The sequence below is a fragment of the Biomphalaria glabrata genome, chromosome 3, assembly GCF_947242115.1.
Source record: "Biomphalaria glabrata chromosome 3, xgBioGlab47.1, whole genome shotgun sequence".
Classification (NCBI taxonomy): Eukaryota; Metazoa; Mollusca; class Gastropoda; family Planorbidae; genus Biomphalaria; species Biomphalaria glabrata.
Window position 1 is genome coordinate 640,886 of NC_074713.1, and position 19,029 is coordinate 659,914.

The 19,029-nt window shown below is 32.8% G+C and overlaps 2 protein-coding genes across 5 annotated transcripts in view; one reads left to right on the forward strand and one right to left on the reverse strand.

Annotated features, from left to right (window-relative positions):
* Window positions 1-3,461: 3,461 nt before the first annotated feature.
* Window positions 3,462-13,966, reverse strand: LOC106067814 (protein cornichon homolog 1-like). Of its 2 annotated transcripts, XM_056022871.1 has the most exons (7): window positions 13,806-13,966; window positions 13,263-13,331; window positions 12,310-12,422; window positions 10,813-10,956; window positions 7,147-8,342; window positions 4,240-5,480; window positions 3,462-4,193 (listed from the first exon to the last, which is right to left on the reverse strand). In XM_056022871.1, the coding sequence occupies exons 1-5, from the start codon at window positions 13,884-13,886 to the stop codon at window positions 8,315-8,317; spliced, it is 435 nt and encodes a 144-aa protein (XP_055878846.1). In that variant the 5' UTR covers window positions 13,887-13,966; the 3' UTR covers window positions 3,462-4,193; window positions 4,240-5,480; window positions 7,147-8,314. The 2 variants fall into 2 exon arrangements, with proteins under 2 accessions (XP_055878846.1, XP_055878845.1); XM_056022870.1 differs by having other exon boundaries at window positions 3,462-5,480.
* A 98-nt stretch (window positions 13,967-14,064) lies between these two features.
* LOC106067813 (actin-histidine N-methyltransferase-like) overlaps window positions 14,065-19,029 on the forward strand; it is a 35,802-nt gene continuing 30,837 nt past the window's right edge. Inside the window, exon 1 of one of the 3 annotated variants that reach the window (XM_056022868.1) lies at window positions 14,065-14,088. The gene's annotated coding sequence lies outside the window, so the exon portion shown is untranslated. The other 2 variants (XM_056022866.1, XM_056022867.1) reach the window with 2 other exon arrangements.

Consider the following 19,029-nt stretch of genomic DNA (forward strand, 5'->3'; position numbering starts at 1 on the left):
GTATACTATACAAAGTAAGGGGAGGTAAATCCCAGAAACAAAAACAGATGTATGCAGACCTATATAAATATGGTAGTGAAAGTTGGACACAAGAATATATGTAGGGGGGGGGGGTGTAATTATGTGCAAACAATTCAGTCAACAAGAACTTACAGCCTTCAAGTAGACAAATATGTAAATTAAATGAAAGGTCTCCTACTCTCGGCCTGTGTAAAGATCTGAAACAAATGTTTCAAAATGATTTTTTTTTTAAATTTAACCACAAAAGGTGTCGGGAAGGGAGATATTGACAAAATAACATTAACTGATCTGATCTTTCTAGTAGAATAAAGTAGTTACCATAGGCCATCACACTGCATCAGTCTCGAATTGAGCTCTCAGATTTGAAGACCCTCCACCCAGTGGCGTAACTAGGGTATTTGATGACTTGTGCGGCAGTTCCTCATGATGCCCTCCAAAATAACAAAGTTTTAAAACAGTGAAAAGTTTCTAATTTCGAAATAAAGTGTATTCATTATTTAAGCATTGCTGTTTAGCAAAAAATCGATTTTACAAAAAAAGATAATACAAGTGAATCTCATGTGCTTTCTCGCAAACTATCAATTATTTTATCTAAATCAGTTTTTTTTTCCACTAGGTCTTGTTCAATAGACGAAATTGCCAATTTAGTGAGTCGTAAATTCGTCATCGTTGATTGTAAATATTTCTTCATCAAAGTATATTTGGAAAAACTTTTCTAGAATGTAGCCACATGTACCACAATATTTTACTATTGTGGTACGTGTGGCTACATGCTAACAAAGTTTGCGAATCAAGATAACAATTTTCGGGGACTGACATATTTTTTTAAAAATATAAAACTCTAAAGCTCAATATATTTTTGTATTTGGAAGTTAAGAGACTTCTGGAGAAACTGCGACAATTAGCCTACCTGAAGCCCCCAGAATCATCAAAATTGATTTTTATCTGATGATTCAACAAAGACGACTAAAATTCATATTTATTATAAGGTTATTCATATGGAGTAATTATTTAATGAATAACACGGTCCAAGGAAGTTTTTTTTTTTCAACCAGTATCTCTTTCTTGTGTGTTGATAGAAAATCTATCTTAATCTTTTTTCGTGTGGCAATTTTTTCTTGCGGCAATACGTCTTTGAGGCTTTGGAAGTCAATGTACCATATAATTTTGATCTAGATTGTAGATGTTAATTGTACTTTGGAAAATAATCGAGAAATATTTGCTTTTCAAACTTTCTGTATGATTTTTTATTTGTTTTTGTGGGCACTTATATCACAACAAATTCATTTTTATTTTGTTGGGACATGGAATTCAGGAATGGATCCTACTTGGATAGTAATTTCACTCTAGGATATTTCTTTGATTTTGTACTGCCGATTCTTCTTCAACTCATCTGCGATGCCCACAGAGTGTCAGATTCTGCTTTAAGAGAAAACAACCGATGTCCAAGATTCTCTACAAATGAGCTCTCCACATTTTTTCCTCTTGCTTATTTAAATCTTGAGCCTTGCTGTCATTATTGTTGCCTAGTCACAGACAAACTTCAAGTTCCTTCCAAGCAAGTGATATCTGGCTGAGAGGCTAAAACTGCTTGGTTACGGCTTGGCCACCTTATGAGGAGGCTTCAGTTCGAACCCTAACTCTAGCAGGGTTGTATTTGCTAAGGGGTTGAAAAACCTACTCCCAGATAGCCCCTTCCCCCACAAAGACATTTGACCATTACTATTTAGTAGTTTTTTTTAAAAAGCACCATTATAAAATTGTCAATAACCAGTGCATTGAACAATGAAGTAACACCATGTAAGGCTTCAAAAAAAAAGTTTAAAAGTGTGTTGCCTTCAGAGATTTAAACAAGTCTGGTAAAATTTGATTTAAGCTGGTCTATATTTAATTTAAGAAAGAATATAGGGCATAAATTACGAAAACAAATATATGTGCTTGTTTTTATTTATGTAATTACAGTATGTAGTTTTACTGAGAAAGTTTGTCCTCATTTTGATGCCCCATGCGGCCTGCACCACCCGCACATTGCTAGCTACGCCACTGTTAACAGATAGGTTTACCAGACCTAACCTTATGCCCGAAAGAGCACAGAAAGGAGGCCAAAACCTTGCAGAGGAGGAAAAAAACAAAAATAAGAATAAAATAAACCCTTAAAAACTAGCATATAATTAAATTAATGTAATCAAAGGCAAAGGTATTACTCATAAATACAGGGCGTCACTAAGGTCGGTGCTAAGATTACAGACACGTGCACACCATTAAGAGGACAAAAAAAAACAAAAAACAACAAGTAAGCTTAAGAATTCATTTGCTGGAACATCACAGTGAATCCTAGGTTGTATCTATATTATAAATGTAACATACCACTCAATGGCTGATTGATTGACAAGGAAGCTAAATGTCACAAGGTGGCGGACATACCGGACCAATTTAGAGCCATGATTGATGTTGACCTCAGAAAGCCCCAGAAAATATTTTATTTAAGAATTAGTCATTTTAAAAATGAAATAATTTGTATGTATCATTTAGTTTGGATCAGTCATGTAATTGAAATAGATCTAGACTTACAATAATAAATCTGTGCGATTAGAAATATTTTTACCAATTGTTTTAGTTTAGCACAATTTCATGCTTTTAAGCTGTAACCTGTCTGGACCAATAGAAAAAGTTTACACAACCTGAATTTGAACTCAAGAGCTCAAGCTCCTCAGGCCATTGTGCTAACAAAGTGCTTATGAAAATAAGTTTTTAGTTATCTATTGTTGTTTTAAGTGGTGACCTAATTGTTTTAAGTGGTGACCTAATTCTGTACACAAAGTATAAAGGAGACTAATTCAACTTATACTATCACATCTGTCAAGTAATCTTTCCCTTGTTTGATACAAAACAAAATAATTACCAATAGCTTATTAACTAATTATTTTTTTAAATATATTCAACTTGATGCAAGATTGGTAGTGGGAAAAATAATGTGTACAAATATTTTACCAGACCAAGTGAGTTGATATAAGTTTTGTAAAAAAAATATTCCCAGAAACTTATGTTATTGATAAAATATTTAATCCACATTTTGCCTGGAGCAGTACTAGTCATTCCATAGAGCTTTAAAACAACATAATCATTAAAAAAAACAAAAACAGAAACATTATTTCATTTTTTTTAAACAATAGGATACTTTAATTTAAAAAAATTAATAGTTATTTTTTTAATTGAACAGCTCAAGAGAATAAGACAACACACAAATATTTTCAAGCAATTTGGACTCTTAGAAGTCCACTAAAGATGGACACAGTCAAAGAAGAACAGATATTAGAAATACAATTTTAATAGCTAACTTAAAACATTGGACTGAATACTTGGTATTTCAACAGGCTGGTACAACAGGACTACAAGTGCATGTAGTGCCAAGATTAAACAGTTCTCACAAGTTCTTTAAAAAAAAATGTCACTGTTCATTACAACTGAATACCAAAACTTAGTCAAATATTTACACTCTAGAAATTTCTTAGTTCTAGTGCAAAGGATTATTTGAAATTATAAGGAGACATTAACATTTTTTTCTCTTCGTAGTTCTTCATCCACAGCATGGCTATGTTCACTCCTCGCTCTTATATATATCTATATATAAGATAATCGTTGTTTTTATTCATCAATTTATTTTTTAAAATTTATTCTTGTGCAAACTTTCAATGGCTTTCGATGGCTGCCTGGTCGTGCGGTTTGCACGCTGGACTGTCGTTCGGACTTATCGATGGTCCCAGGTTCAAACCCTGCCCGCTCCCATCCCCCGTAGTCCAGCGGGAGGTTTGGACTAGGAAGTAATTATCTTCAACTCTGAAGGAACATCCGAAATAAGTAAAACATTTTATTGTTGTTATTATTTATTATAGGTGAGAAACTTGGGAGAAACACTGAAACACTAAATAACAAATTATACCAATATTCAACTAAAAATGGTTGAGTTCATTAATAAAGAATTTATGTAGTGGATAAACAGTAGTAAATTAAATTAAATTCTACAATCTGTTTATTGAATAGAAAACAATGGCAATGACATCATCAGTAAAAGATAAAAAAATCACAAAACTATACAATAGGATTTGTTCAAATAATATAACAAACACTGACACACAAGTTGAATAAAGATTGCTAAGTTCCACACAGTATACCTTTTTTCAGCTGGAACCAAAGATTGCTTAGTTTCACAGAGAAAACCTTTTTCAGCTGGAACCAAAGATTGTTCTATACATAATCGCCATCTCTGCTGGAGCTAATAATTTAGAATAATAAAAAAAAAATGCTGCTTAAAATTATTTCCTCCTCTTCCAGACCAAATACTTGCAAACACTTCATGGCTTGATTTCAATAGATGGCTTTTAGTCCTTTTTAAAATTTAACCTCACACAGTGCCACCTAGCAAGACTATTCAATGATATGAGAGACATATTTTTATTCATAACAGTTACTCTGACTTCTAGACATAAAGTGAACAAGGACGGATGATGGCGATGTGATGAACACTGTTAAGTACACTACTTGTTCTACTGAAGTAGCTTATAAGAAACTCAGCATCTCTGATACAGTAAAAAAAAAAAGAAATTTTCTGAGCCACTGACACACAATAGTTAATTGCATTATACATACATCTATGTATATATACAAGGGTCTTTCTGTCTCAAAGATACAATGGATACAATGTATTTTTATACAGCCAGTTCTTAACAAAAAAATAATTAGATTTACCTATTGAAGTAATTTTTCGATACCGGTACATATATTTTTCATAGAAATAAACTCTCTTTTTATTTCAGTATTTTTATTATCTCAACAATCACTCTGACATCCTTGAAAGAATGTGTAACACTAGGATACTCGGTCGAACGGATCATCCCAGCATATTTACAATCCTCAGATAATGCCACCTGCGCTGGCTAGGTCATATCAGCTGGATAGAAGACAAACGAATCCTTTATTATGGACAACTCCCGAAGGGCTGAAGAAAGAATGGTCATCCCCCACCATCGATATGTGGATGTAATTGAACAGAAGAGGCGGAGAGACAAAGTGACCAAGAAAGCTTCGGACTGGAGAGCAAAAAACTTTGACCTCAGCTCTGGAAGAAAAGCATGCCATTTGAGCAATGGCTGGTTACTTTACTACAAAAGCGAATGCCACCTTAACCTGCATTATATGTGGACGAGAATGTCTCTCAAAAAATTGAGCACATGAAAAAATGCTGTACAAGATGGATGCAGAATTGATCTACAACTGAAGGAGGCCAACAGCTTTTAAAAACTTAATTTCATATGACAGCATTACAAGGTAAACATGTCATGGTTAAAAGTTGACCAATAATAATTTTTTTTTTGCTATTAACACCGACTTATATTTGTACCAAATCATGTAACCTACAAAAAGCAGTACAAACTTGTGATGTGCCAAAAACTTGATAGTATCTTATCTTATCTTATATAATACAGACGTTACTTCAAAAAAGAAGATGATTACGTCCTACGCGTCATGCATTTAGTCATGCATATTAACCAATGACTTAAATTCTGCCAAGTCACTGGTTTTCCTGGCTAGCTCAGGCAACCCATTCCATGCTCTAATAGCACTAGGGAAGAAGGAGTATTTGTACAAATTTGTCCTAGCATATGGGACGAGGAATGTGCCTTTATCTTTGTGTCTTCCAGAGTATTTTATTAAATTTTGTTTTTGTATTTGAAGATTATGGTTCAGTGTTTTATGTATGATTGCTACTTTACTTTTGAGCCTTCTGTCCTGAAGGCTTTCTAAATTTAGTGATTTTACTAAAGGTGTTACTCTAGTCAAATGTGAATATTCGTTTGTTATGAATCTCACTGCTCTATTTTGTGTCTGTTCCAGTTTCTTAATGTTTTCTTGAGTTGAGGGGTCCCAAACGGAGGATGCATATTCTATTATTGGCCTAACCAAGGTTAAGTAACATTTTAGTTTTATGTTCTTATTTGATTTATAGAAATTTCTTTTAATAAATCCTAATGCTTTGTTTGATTTTTTTGTAGTTTCATCAATATGTGGATTCCATGATAGTTTTTCATTTATTATAACACCTAGGTATTTTGCGTTTTTAGTCTGTGATACTGGTTTGCCATGAATAAGATAAGTGGAATTAATTTGTTTTAGTTTTTTTGTTACTCTTAACAACTGACATTTTTCTGGGTGGAAAGACATGCTCCAATTTGATTCCCATTTCTGTAATTCATCTAATTCTCTTTGTAAAATATCTGTGTCTTGTGTTGTTTTTATTGTTCTATATATTATGCAATCGTCTGCAAATAATCTGACTTTTGTTCCTGAACTAATGCAATTTGGTAAATCATTTATGTAAATTAAAAATAGTAGTGGACCCAAGACTGTACCTTGAGGTACACCTGAGTTTACTGTTATCGGTGTTGATTTAGAGCCATTTATTATTACAGTTTGTTCTCTCCCTATCAGAAAGTCTTTAATCCACTGATGCAGTGGACCATTAATGCCGAAATATTTTAATTTTTTAAGCAAACTATGGTGGTGAACTTTGTCAAAAGCCTTAGAAAAATCTAGTAAGATAGCATCTATTTGTTCACTATTATCTAAACCTTTTGAAAAATCATCAATTAGTCCTATTAGTTGTGTTTCACATGATCTATATTTCCTAAAGCCATGTTGGTATGGTGTGAGGACATTATGTTTGTCTAAGTGGTTTATGATGTTGCTACATATTATGTGTTCTAGGATTTTACATGTGATGCTGGTAAGTGATACTGGTCTGTAGTTCCCTGGGTCAGATTTTTCTCCTTTTTTAAATAGGGGGGTGACATTAGCTTCTTTCCAGTCCTTTGGTACTCTGCCCTGGTTAAGTGAAGCCTGAAAGAGTATTTTGAACACTGGGGCTAGCTCATTACTTAGTTCTTTGAGTAATCTAGCTGGAATACCATCAGGTCCAGAAGCTTTATTTGGCTTGGTGTTGGCTAATAGTTTTTGAATTCCATTTTCTTGTACTACTATATCTTCTATGTTGTCTACTTGGTTCAAATTCAGTAATATGTCTTTGTCTCCTGGGGCTGAGAATGCTGATGCAAAGTATTTGTTTAGAACGAATGAAGCAATTTGAAACATTAATATTGGTTTCAGCAGGAATGAATCTACAAGTCAATGCAAATGGAAAACAAAAGTGAACAACTGACAGAGAGACATGGAAAAAAAAAGGAAGGTCATAGAACAGAAGCAAACATTTAAAAAATCCTTTCGGTAAATGTGTGTGACTCTTCTTCTTCTTCTAGCCAGCTTTATTGCTGCTGAGCTGTGAGCTCTTTTGCAGACTGTGCCAAGGAAAAAAGTGTGCTGTTTTCTTCAGTTGTTCAGCACTGCAGTACAGGGTGTTGGTTATGTTGTGTGACTCTTAAGATAGAAATAAATGATACATAAAACTATGTAAAAAAAGGTTGCTAATTATTTAATTGATTAATTAGGGCGTACACACAGATTAATAAACCAAAGAAGTTTGGAAACAGATCTTAAACCTATGCTTTAAGAACTGGCTGTATTATTCCAAATGTCTCACCGTTTCTTGTATGCATTTCAGTTAAACATAAGACTGAGGTAAAAAAATTCCTCAGGAAAAAAAAAAAAAATTCTGTCACTGATCAGTATATAAAAAGAACTAAAAAACAAATATGAAGTGTCCTTAACATATGAAGAAAATGTGTGAAGCAAAATATGAAATCAAACGATTTGGCTGGGTATTGGGTTAATGAAATCACAAAGATGACTATGTATTGGATAAATGAAATCACAAATAAATGTCACACAGTGTTTCTTCCCAATTACAGCACATCAAAATGATTAAACAAGTGCAAGTTAATACTAGACATTGGTTTAAAGGTTCAGTTTGACACACTTCAAATCTCAACAACAAAAATGTGATTTTTATACCAAACATTTACAATTGTGGACCAAACATTTACAGAGGCTAATGCTACATGAATCATTGTGTAATGCAAGAAGCTTAGTAACAGAAAGAAGACAAGCGGACACCATGGCACAACAGAGAAATGTGTATAAAAACTTTCAATCTAGGACTTTTAAACTTTAAGAATTAAAAACTGGATATTTCTGTACAGATTAATATCTGGCGCATATACATGTTCCAGTTGACAGCTCCTGACAACACAATGAAAGAGTTATCCAAACGAATATTGACGCTACAAAACATCTATCCATCATCACACTCTTCATGCACATCCACGATTGGCGGTCAAGTGTTTCATGAGGAAACAAGAACGTAGATCATGCTGAAATATGAAATAAAATATTAATTAAACAATATCTATAAGTTCATATCAGATTTAACTAAGATAAATTAATTGAGCTCTCCACTTTTTTTCTAATTTGCTCCACTTTTTAAGATATTTGTTTGAGTTAACTCTAATCATTAGTTCCTAATTTTAAAAACAATATAATGCTAGGAAAATTGACACAAAACTATTTAATCCAATCTACTGTTAAGAAAGTTTAAAATAGGGTTCACTTCATTGTCATCATCTGTCCCTTGAGTTTTGTCTAACGGTGTGCTGGGACAGTTCACATGATCAAATCCCTCCACTTTTCCTGGTCAGAAGTTGTTCTTAGCAGGATATCAGGAGAGTGGCCGGTCCATTCCTTTGCATTATCCAGCTAGCTTTCTTTGTGCTCCCGCCCTGTACCTTGAAGGATCACAGTGAGCAATGTCTTACAATTTGACCAAACCAGCTTAGCTTTTGTCTTTTCAGAATATTGAGGTGTTCCTTCTTTTTGACAGCCAGAGTGTTGACTTGTAAAAGTATAAACTTATTTTCTTTTCCTGCATTTTTCTGTAGCATTTACTCTCAAAGGTTTGAATTCTTTCAGCCTCAGTGTTAAGTGTCTAACTTTCACAACCATATAAGAGTATAGAGACCACTAGCAAAGAATATTTTAATTTTACTGGGACGCTGATGTTACTCTTCTAGATGTCCCACAGTTTGCTTAAGGTAGAGGATGCCAAGCTTAAATGGGTTTTTATCTCTTTTATTGAATCATCCATCTCTTGTTATGTCTGACCCTAGGTACTTAAATGAGTCAACTTTTTCTAATTTTCAGCCATTGAACCGTATCCAACGTCTAATACTCTCTTAACCACAAACTAGTATTTTGCTTTTTCTCTGCACTGATATCTGATATCCACGCAAACTGCTCTAGCTGCAGCACCCAGTTTTGAAGTAAGATATTGTACCTGGTCTACTTTTTGTTCAATAATGTCTATATAAATATCACCTGCAAACCTGAGATTGGAAATAGTCCGCCTGTGTTAGGGAGTAAATCCTTCTAGAGTTCCTATCATAACATGCTTCAGAAATATGTTATAAAGAGCTGGAGAGAGAATGCATCCTTGACACACTCCTATGGATGTCCTAATACTTATCTAATTCATTTAAAGGAACTTTTTGAACAAAAGTGCCTAAGAAAAATCGAAAAAATCTTGGAAGACAACGGCTACCCGCTCCATCAGAACTACGTCAGGTCGTCGCGAAGTGGGCAACTGCTGTCAATCAAAACAAGAACGGAGCGGTACAAAAACTCATTCGTACCTCACTCGGTCAGACTCTATCACCGCACTCATTGATCAGGGAACATGAAATGCACCAAGATACCTGTGTGTAGTTGCTGAATGAACTCTTTATGTTGTCTGTTGTATTTATGTGTATTTTTCTGTTGTGTTGTCTTTATATGAGAAAAGAGTCCTTGTAATAACAACTAATTTCCGTAAGGATCAATAAAACAGTCTTAGTCTTAATTCAGTTTTTCAGAAGTGTACAGTGATGTTTTTATCTATGATTAACTCTCTCATCACTTTCTGCATGCCATCTTGCCAAACCCGTTCAAAAACTTTTTTTGAAGTCTATGAAGTTGTGCACAACTTTTGTTGTGCTGAAGGTATTTTTCATTTAAAAGTCTGATGTTAAATGTACCTCTACCAGCTCTGAAGCCTGCCTGTTCTTCAGAAGGGACCTCCTCAGCTTTTAAATCTGTTGAGAATTTTTCTTAGTAGTATCTTGCTAGGATGATTGATGAGACTTATGACTCTTTAGTCTCAAGTGTCCTTTCTTGGGAAGTAGAATAAGGGGTCCATTTTTTTGACTCCCATATTTTCTGGCTGATTGTCCTAAAACATTTAGTTACGTGTGAGATGCTGTGTTGCAAAAGTTATGATGGTATGTTAACGATTCCAGGCAACTTGCCACCTTTAAGTGATCATATTGTTTGGTTGATATCTTGAAGTTATACAGATCTTTGCAATATTCTGTCCACCTTCTAAGCACACCTGCTTCTTCCATTCCATCACTGTTTTTAAACACTGTGTTTCTAGCTTGTCTGGTGTTAGTTAAATCTTTTAATGTTTCATATGCCTTTTTGCTATTGCCAACTTACAAGCTACTACCATTTATAGTGCACTGGTCACTGATTCCATTTTTCTTTTGGCAACTTCATTTGTATGCATATTTTTTTGGTTGAACATTACTGCAAGCAATGGGTTAACTTCTTCATTATTTAGTTCTCTTCTTGCATCACATAAATCAAGGAGGATATTTGTGACCCATGGCTTAATTTTTCCTTTGCATTTTCCCTAGGACTCTAGAAGATGACTGGCTGTTCTTACAGTACCCATAAGTGAGCCGAGAGCTACAAATGTCCCTCCCACAGTGGCCTCAATTCAACAATGTTTGGGTATTTGAATACACTTACCTATATAAATAGTAAAAGAATGAAATTAAATAAAATCCAAGTTTCACCCAGCCTTCTTTCTGCGCCCTTCCCAATTCATCAGCGTTCATAATGGATGTAGGGTCGTACAGGCCAAGGCCACTCATCACAGGGCGATTCATGTACCTGACAAAGTCGCACCAAAGCATTAACCAGAACTGCCTTAGGCATTTATTTTGTATACTGATTAATAGATATTGATGAATTCACCTAATTTTATCAGAATGTTTTTTCCACCAATATCAATCATCTTTAACTCTTTTCTCTCCTAATTGACAATACCAACGTTGATTTGACCCCCATTAAATTAAATTAATTTTTGGTTTTATGAACTTTGATTGGCATTGTGTAAAAAGAGCATCCAATCCAAATTAATTCTATACTAAATAAATAAATCATTGCTTTTATATAGCGCTACTTTCATGCTTATAACATTTTCTGATGACAAACAAAAAGAATTGAAGTTTAATCAGAACAGGATAGTGAAATAGAAAGGAGAAAAATGAATTGGAATGTGGGAAAATAATTACAAAAGAGAAAGAGTTAAAATGCTCAGGCCAAACTAACCAGACTCTCAGAAGTAACGAAAAATACCAAAACAAAAGTGTATGAAAGAATATGATAAACAAGGCAGACATTCTGATTGAGTTCAATTGTTTGCTTGTAAAATGTTTTACATGTTCTGGATGTTCCTTCAGAGTTGAAGATAGTTTACTTCCTAGTCCAAACCTCCTGCAGGATGACGGGGGATGGGAGCGGGCATGGTTTGAACCCCGGACCATCGATAAATCCATACGACAGCCCAGCGCGCAAACCGCATGACCAGGCAGCCAGCCATAATTGAACAGCAAACACTATTGATAATAAACTTGCATGAGCTACATCATGTTGAAACGTCAACCTATTTTTCTAAGAGTTGAAAAGACCACTTCTAGCCACAATGGTCCTGCTTGTGAGCTCAACCAATAGGTTGTCTTTCATTATAATGGAGTTTTCTTAAAATAGAAAAGTGGTACACATAAAATGAATATTAGGTAAAGAACATTGTCTTCAATCCAGTTTGCATTAAAGAAAAATATTTAGTTTGGGAATCTTAGACCAGCAATATTAGAATGAAGGAGACAACCTGTGAAGGCTTTGACAAAGGGCTGATAGAAAAGGACATAATATTTAATAAAATTTTGTAATAACCACCAAGGGTAGAATTTCCTGAATTATTCTCTGCGTGTTTGAATCAGATGTGTGTAATTAGTAAAATGTGTAATTTGGAAATGATGCAGGTCTTGAAGCACTCTCAAGACTTTCAATGCACATATGTTCTATTTTGTTGAATAAACTAAAATTTCTCAAATTCCTTATTATGTAAACTTCTGCTAGTAAACAATGAGTAAATAATAAAGAATAGATGAGATTTGTTGTATGTAACCTACTCATGAATCCCTGGCATATATATTCTAAAACGTTACTAAATTTATTTACCTTCGTATGTGGTAAACAATCAGCGGTAAGTTGAAGAGCACTGTACCAAACTGTGCCGCTATCAGAAAGAGAAGTGTGAAGAGCATATGGATGGCGTACTCTGGTATCACAAGCTGAAAACAAAACACAACAAAAGGTTAACTCTTGCCAAATATCTTACATGTACACTGAATACTGTCTGAGAGAAGTTTTATTTTCTTCACCAAAGTCGCAGGGGTAGAAGATTTTTTTATTTATTTTAAATTGAACTAAAATGCTAAAACTTAGTGACTTTTGTAAACAAAGTAAGTTAAATGGTACATGTTTTTTTGTTTTACATGTTTCAGATGTTTCTTTAGAGTTGAAGATAATCTACTTCCAAGTCCAAACCTCCCCCATAAAGATGGGGGATTGCAGTGGGCAGGATATGAACCCAGGACCATCGAGATGACCAAACGTCAGTCCAGCGCTCATACTGCACGACTAGGCAGCCACCACTAAATCCAGTATGTGACTGTCTACTAATGTATAATCCCCAACCTTAGTCAAGACAATGTTCAAGAAAATATTTGATATTGTCAGTCCAGAATCAGTATTCTAGTGAACACAGAATTGCATCTCTATGTCATTGAGTTTTGTTTGATTTCAAATTCTTTATATTTTTACAAATAAAAAGTTTACTATGAGAAATTATAACTTCCTGTTTCATTATATTTTTTTTTTTTTTCAAAATAAACTTTATTCACTATAAGACGAAAAAATATTCCAATTTGATCAGCTGTACACATAGGTTTGATAATTTTATTAAAGAAAAATAATACATGATCATAACTTCTGCTCAGCCTTTCCAATTCCATATGTATTACCAATTTTACTACTTTTGGATAAAAAAAAATTATATAATTAAGACAGAAGCAACTAATTAGATATGTTTATTTTTGCTAACGTAAACAAATAACCTAGTAAAGACCTACAGGATTCAAACTGTTACATTGGTCAATGGGATTCTTGTAATCTGTCTTTAATTCATCAAAGGCAATGATCTGAGGAATACAAAATTATAAAATTATACCTGCACTTTTTCAATGTGGGGAAAAAATTATTACTTTTCTTGTATTTTAACTTTTATTATTAATTAATTTAATTTATTAGTAGTTAAAAGTTAGGAAATCCATCTCTGAGTACTGGCACCTCATCTTTAGATCTACTACTACTAGATCTAGTCAGTAGTCTCCCTTGCATAAACTAGATCAGTAAATGATCATAATATTATGATAATATGATAATCATAATATTACTAAAATTATTATAGTACAGGTAACAGTCACTAACAGTGAGTAACACTAGTAACAGTTAACAGTGAATGAGTGATACTAAGGGCAAGGCTAGCGGCTAGACTAAGCTTACTAAGTTACTAACTAAACCTTTTTAAGACAAATTTAAGCCTACAATACAACATCTATGAATCTTAGAGTCTATATCTAAATAATTTTCCTAATAAATTTCTCTTAACTTACATGGAATATTACGAAAAAGATTAACACAGCCGTAAGAATAAGTGCCAAAATGTAACAGAACGCAGCAAAAGTAAACGCCATTTTCTTAGTCGCTAATTTGCTGAACAGTCATAGATCTTAGAAGCCACTGTCTACAGTAATTAAGGGTGGTGTCCCTTGTTTGCTTTCTAACATTTGTTGTTTAATTAGCAAAGATGCAAAAACTAAACAATAAAAGATCTAGAATCTATATCTAGACCTACGATCTACTAGATTCTAGATCTACAAATTTATAATTAATCAGGTATAGATCTACGTCTTTACCTGGATGCAGATCCAGATCTAAAATAGTTAAATATTATTCTAAGAATTTGCAACCAAATTATTGTGAATTTAGCAAATACTGGATGCACAATAATCGAGACCATTCATCATTTCATGACGTAGACCTTCGAATGCAAACTTAGGTAAATATTATTATTTATGTAAGATTCTTCTACTTCTCTACTCTGTTTGACAGTAGATCTATATGATATATCTAGAAAGAATAAGGTGGCTCTTACACTAGGCACTTCAACAAAAAAATTTGTTTTGATAATATTGTTTTGTAATTGATATCATTAAATAGAGCTTGGTGTAGGGATGTTACAATTTTTTTCAGAATTTTTTTTTTAAGAATCTTGTTATCTGATATGTTGTAGATTTGAAAGAGCCTTCTAAATTTATATGAATTATGTATGTATGATTCCTGGTTGAAAGAAAATAAATTTTCTATGTGTGCTTGTCCTTATCATAGCAACCAATGGGCACGATGTGAGGAGATTTGAATGTGTTGAATAAATATGCTTGCCATTTCTTATATATTAATCAACTAGTCCAAAAACATGTTTCAAATGAAAGTTTATTGTTATTTAAATATCTGAACACTAAGCTGCATATTATATACTCATTAGATCTAAATCTACATCTATTTCAAAATGTGTAACTGCAGAAATAAATCATTGTCAGCCATTTTGACATCATTTCAGTCTAAGTTTTTTTTAAACTGCTATAATAATTCAACCTATCAGAAAATTATTTGATGTCACATGACCAATCTGACCAATCACTATTATCTTGGCATGTAAACAAGATGGCTAAAATTACAATGGTTAATAATGGCCTCCAGCATTAGATTCAACAGCTAAATATTAAAAAATTAATAGCATCCAAAGTGCACAGTCTTATGTGAAAAGTAAAGCACTGAAATTTAGCCAGAAAAATGCTCTACAATACTGGAGAGTCAAAAGGCGTGGGAATGTTGAGCTTTTTAAACTATACACAAGGGAAATCGAACCTTTATTTAAGTCTAATAAAACGAAACCTTCTACTCCACGTGGGAAAGCGTAATTTCATTCCCGGAAGCCATTTTTATTGGTCAATCAAAAACTATAACTCTTTTACAGAGAAGTATTCAATTAATAGGTTAACAAAGTGCACCTTTAAGGCATGTAAAAAAAATGTCAGAAAAAAGTCGAAACAGTTTTTTGACTTAATAAAAGGGGCGTGTCACCGGATATTGTAACATCGCTACTTGGTGTCCCATTTACAAAAATATCAAATTTATGTTTCTATGATAAGTAGAAGCAAAGTTATGATTTTTTTTGTATTTATTTTTTTTTCCTTCTTTGGCTTTGTATTCAATAAAAAATTTTGGTACCCAAAAATGACTTTTTGTTATTAAAGCATGCATATCTTTCTTATTATTCAATATTTTTGGTTCAAATTTTCAGAAGACTTTATGTATGTTATTTAAAACGTAATACTACCCCAATCTTTCATCTAAACCGATTTTTCATACTTTTCCAGCCGGGCGAAGCTGAAAATAGAGACGACAAATTTAATCGAAATTTGACTTAATTAATGCACAACTTTTTTATTTGTCAATATTTCCATTTCAAATTTTCAGGAGACTTTACATGTTCTTTATATCATTTTATAACCCCCAAATCTTTCATCTAAATCTATTTTTTACACTTTTACAGCCGGGCGAAGCTGAAAATAGAGACGACAAATTTGGTCGAAATTTGACTTAATTAATGCACAACTTTTTTATTTGTCAATATTTCCATTTCAAATTTTCAGGAGACTTTACATGTTCTTTATATCATTTTATAACCCCCAAATCTTTCATCTAAATCTATTTTTTATACTTTTACAGCCAGACGAAGCTAAAAATAGAACCGACAAATTTGGTCGGAATTTGACTTATTCAAGCACAACTTTTTTATTTATTTATATTACCATTTCAAATTTTCAAGAAACTTTAAACATGTTATTTGCTACAAAAATAAATAATAATGTTAAAGAAAAAAAGCAATTCAAAATTGTGACATTTATTTTAAAAATTGTACTATGGGAACAGCTTGATTTTTTTCAAATATTGACAAGAACTTGTTTTTATTTCTTAATATTTAATCATAAAATTAAAAGGAGACTTTAAACAGCTGGAGTATGAAAAAGTTATCTTTAAAAAACATTTTTAAAATATTGACCTTTTTTTTTTATTTAAAAAAAAATGCAGATGTAAAATTACAAAATATTTGGATATGGGGGGGGGAGGGGGGGAGCGAGGCAAGAGGCAATAGAAATCAATACAATTAGTCTAATTGCCAAGATTAGATATCAGAATGTCTCTTTTATAAAGTTTAAAATATACTGAGTCTATATATATATTATATATACAGACATAATCTAAACAAACTTATAATAAAACATCTAAATTATCTAATTTATAATATATATTGAAAAGCTGTTTTAGTTTTTAGGCTATTTCTCAGATTTTCTCCCATTAAATTTCACATAAAAAAATAGATCTAAATTTAGTCCTCAACATTCTAGATCTAGAAACTAGTATTAGTTTATTAAGACAATTAAGTATAGACTAGACTAGTATATATCAAATCAATTAAAGATCTATCTATCTTATCTAATTCTTATTCTAGATTTCATTCTAAGCATCTCTGTTCCTATTCTAGAAAATAGATCTAAGTCTAAGCCTAAATCTAAGTATTAGACCTAGATCTACACTCTAGTGTATGATTAAAACAATAATTTGATTTTTCTACATTATCTGTTGCTTCTCTAGATCTATTACTAACTAAATCTAGATCTACATTAATACAAGTTTTTTTGCTTCATTATCTATATTAATAAACAAGGAAACTTCGTTTTTATTATATTTTATAAGTATTTTATTACTACTTCCGGTAGAATTGATAGCAAAATGGCTACTTTCGATTTGGTGGTCATTTTGGCATTCATATACCAAGAGTGCCATCCAAAATAGCTTTATAATCACACGTGATTCTTATGTAGATATGGATACTACAAATTACTAACCAATATAAATAATTACAAAACAAAAATAAAAAAGTAATCATATCTGGAACACACCCTAATTTTGGAAACTTAAAAAAAAACGATCTAGTAAACCAATCCCGTCAAATTTGGTATCAAAAGAATCGCCATTTTCTCCCCGACAAAATGATACTCTAATCTAGAAGATCGGTTCAAAAATAATGACGTTTTACGCACTTTTCCGACGGTAACCGGGGACGCGACCGAAACCATGAGGACCAGAATTTAAACACACTTCCGGCGTACAAAAATAGCGATGTTGAAGTACCTACTTACACTTACTATAAAATCCTCAAACACACACAGTTCACATGCTATTCAACTTCAGGTAATCATGAATGTGAGCGTCAAAAATTATTTTTCGCGACATTCCTTGTTGTCTCTTCCTGGCCAAAAATAAATCCAGATTTGTTTATCAAAAATAATTTTGGCATCATTAAGTGCTGCCAACTAAAAATGAGAAACACCCATTATGTACAGATGTATTAATGTTAGACACAATAATTTAGACCACAATAAAATAGTTCTTTTTTTTTCTTTAAAGATTTATTGCAATCAATTTTTGTGTGTGTGCTAAATAGATGTTACTTTTCATTGTCACTGAATTATGAATTATTACAATCTCTGAGTAAATTTTTTTTTTTGTGAATTACCTACGTCTGTATTTTATAGGACAAGATCTGGATTGAGATTTTTTTTAAAATAACTTTTATGAATTGCTAGACCAGATTCCATATATATTATTTTAAATAGTTTTTATTTTCATAAAGAGCATTTTTCATGCTTATAGCATGCTCAGAGCACTATAGTCCAATCTGTTTTCAGGATCACTTGGGGGGGGGGGGGGGTATCCAGGGAAAATGTTTTCAGTAATGCTTTTAGTTGCTCAGTAAGCACAACTCTGAGTCCGATGTTGAGAACCCCGAGCCTCTTTATATGTAGCTATCACGGTAATCATGAATGTGAGCGTCAAAAATTATTTTTCGCGACATTCCTTGTTGTCTCTTCCTGGCCAAAAACAAATCCAGATTTGTTTATCAAAAATAATTTTGGCATTATTAAGTGCTGCCAACTAAAAATGAGAAACACCCATTATGTACAGATGTATTAATGTTAGACAAAATAATTTAGACCACAATAAAATAGTTCTTTTTTTAAAGATATATTGCAATCATTTTTTTGTGTGTGCTAAATAGATGTTGCTTTTCATTGTCACTGAATTATGAATTATTACATTCTCTGAGTAAATACTTTTTGTGTGAATTACCTACGTCTGTATTTTATAGGACAAGATCTGGATTGAGATTTTAAAAAAATAGCTTTTATGAATTGCTAGACCAGATTCCATTTTATTTTAAATAGTTTTTATTTTCATAAAGAGCATTTTTCGTGCTTATAGCATGTTCAGAGCACTATGGTCCAATCTGTTTTCAGGCTCACTGGGGGGGGGGAGGAGGTATCCAGGGACAATGTTTTCAGTAATGCTTTTAGTTGCTCAGTAAGCACAACTCTGATTTGAGTCCGATGTTGAGAACCTCGAGCCTCTTTATATGTAGCTGTCACAAGCCCAAGCGTTTTATGTCTCTCACGCTTGTCAAATAGCGATTTCTATTTATTTATTTCTCTTGCTGTATTTTGAAAGTACGGTAAACGATGTTAAAAAGGGAAATTAATTTATGTAAAAAAAAAAAAGCTTATTATACAGTGAGTAGCATACGCCGATATTTTTCAGAGCCTGGCTTAGGTCACTGCAACCTATGCGACCGCAGTGAGCCACGCACTATCATAGAACCCACTCTAATCCTAGGTGTAAATTATTAAAACGAAACCATTTTATAACTTATAA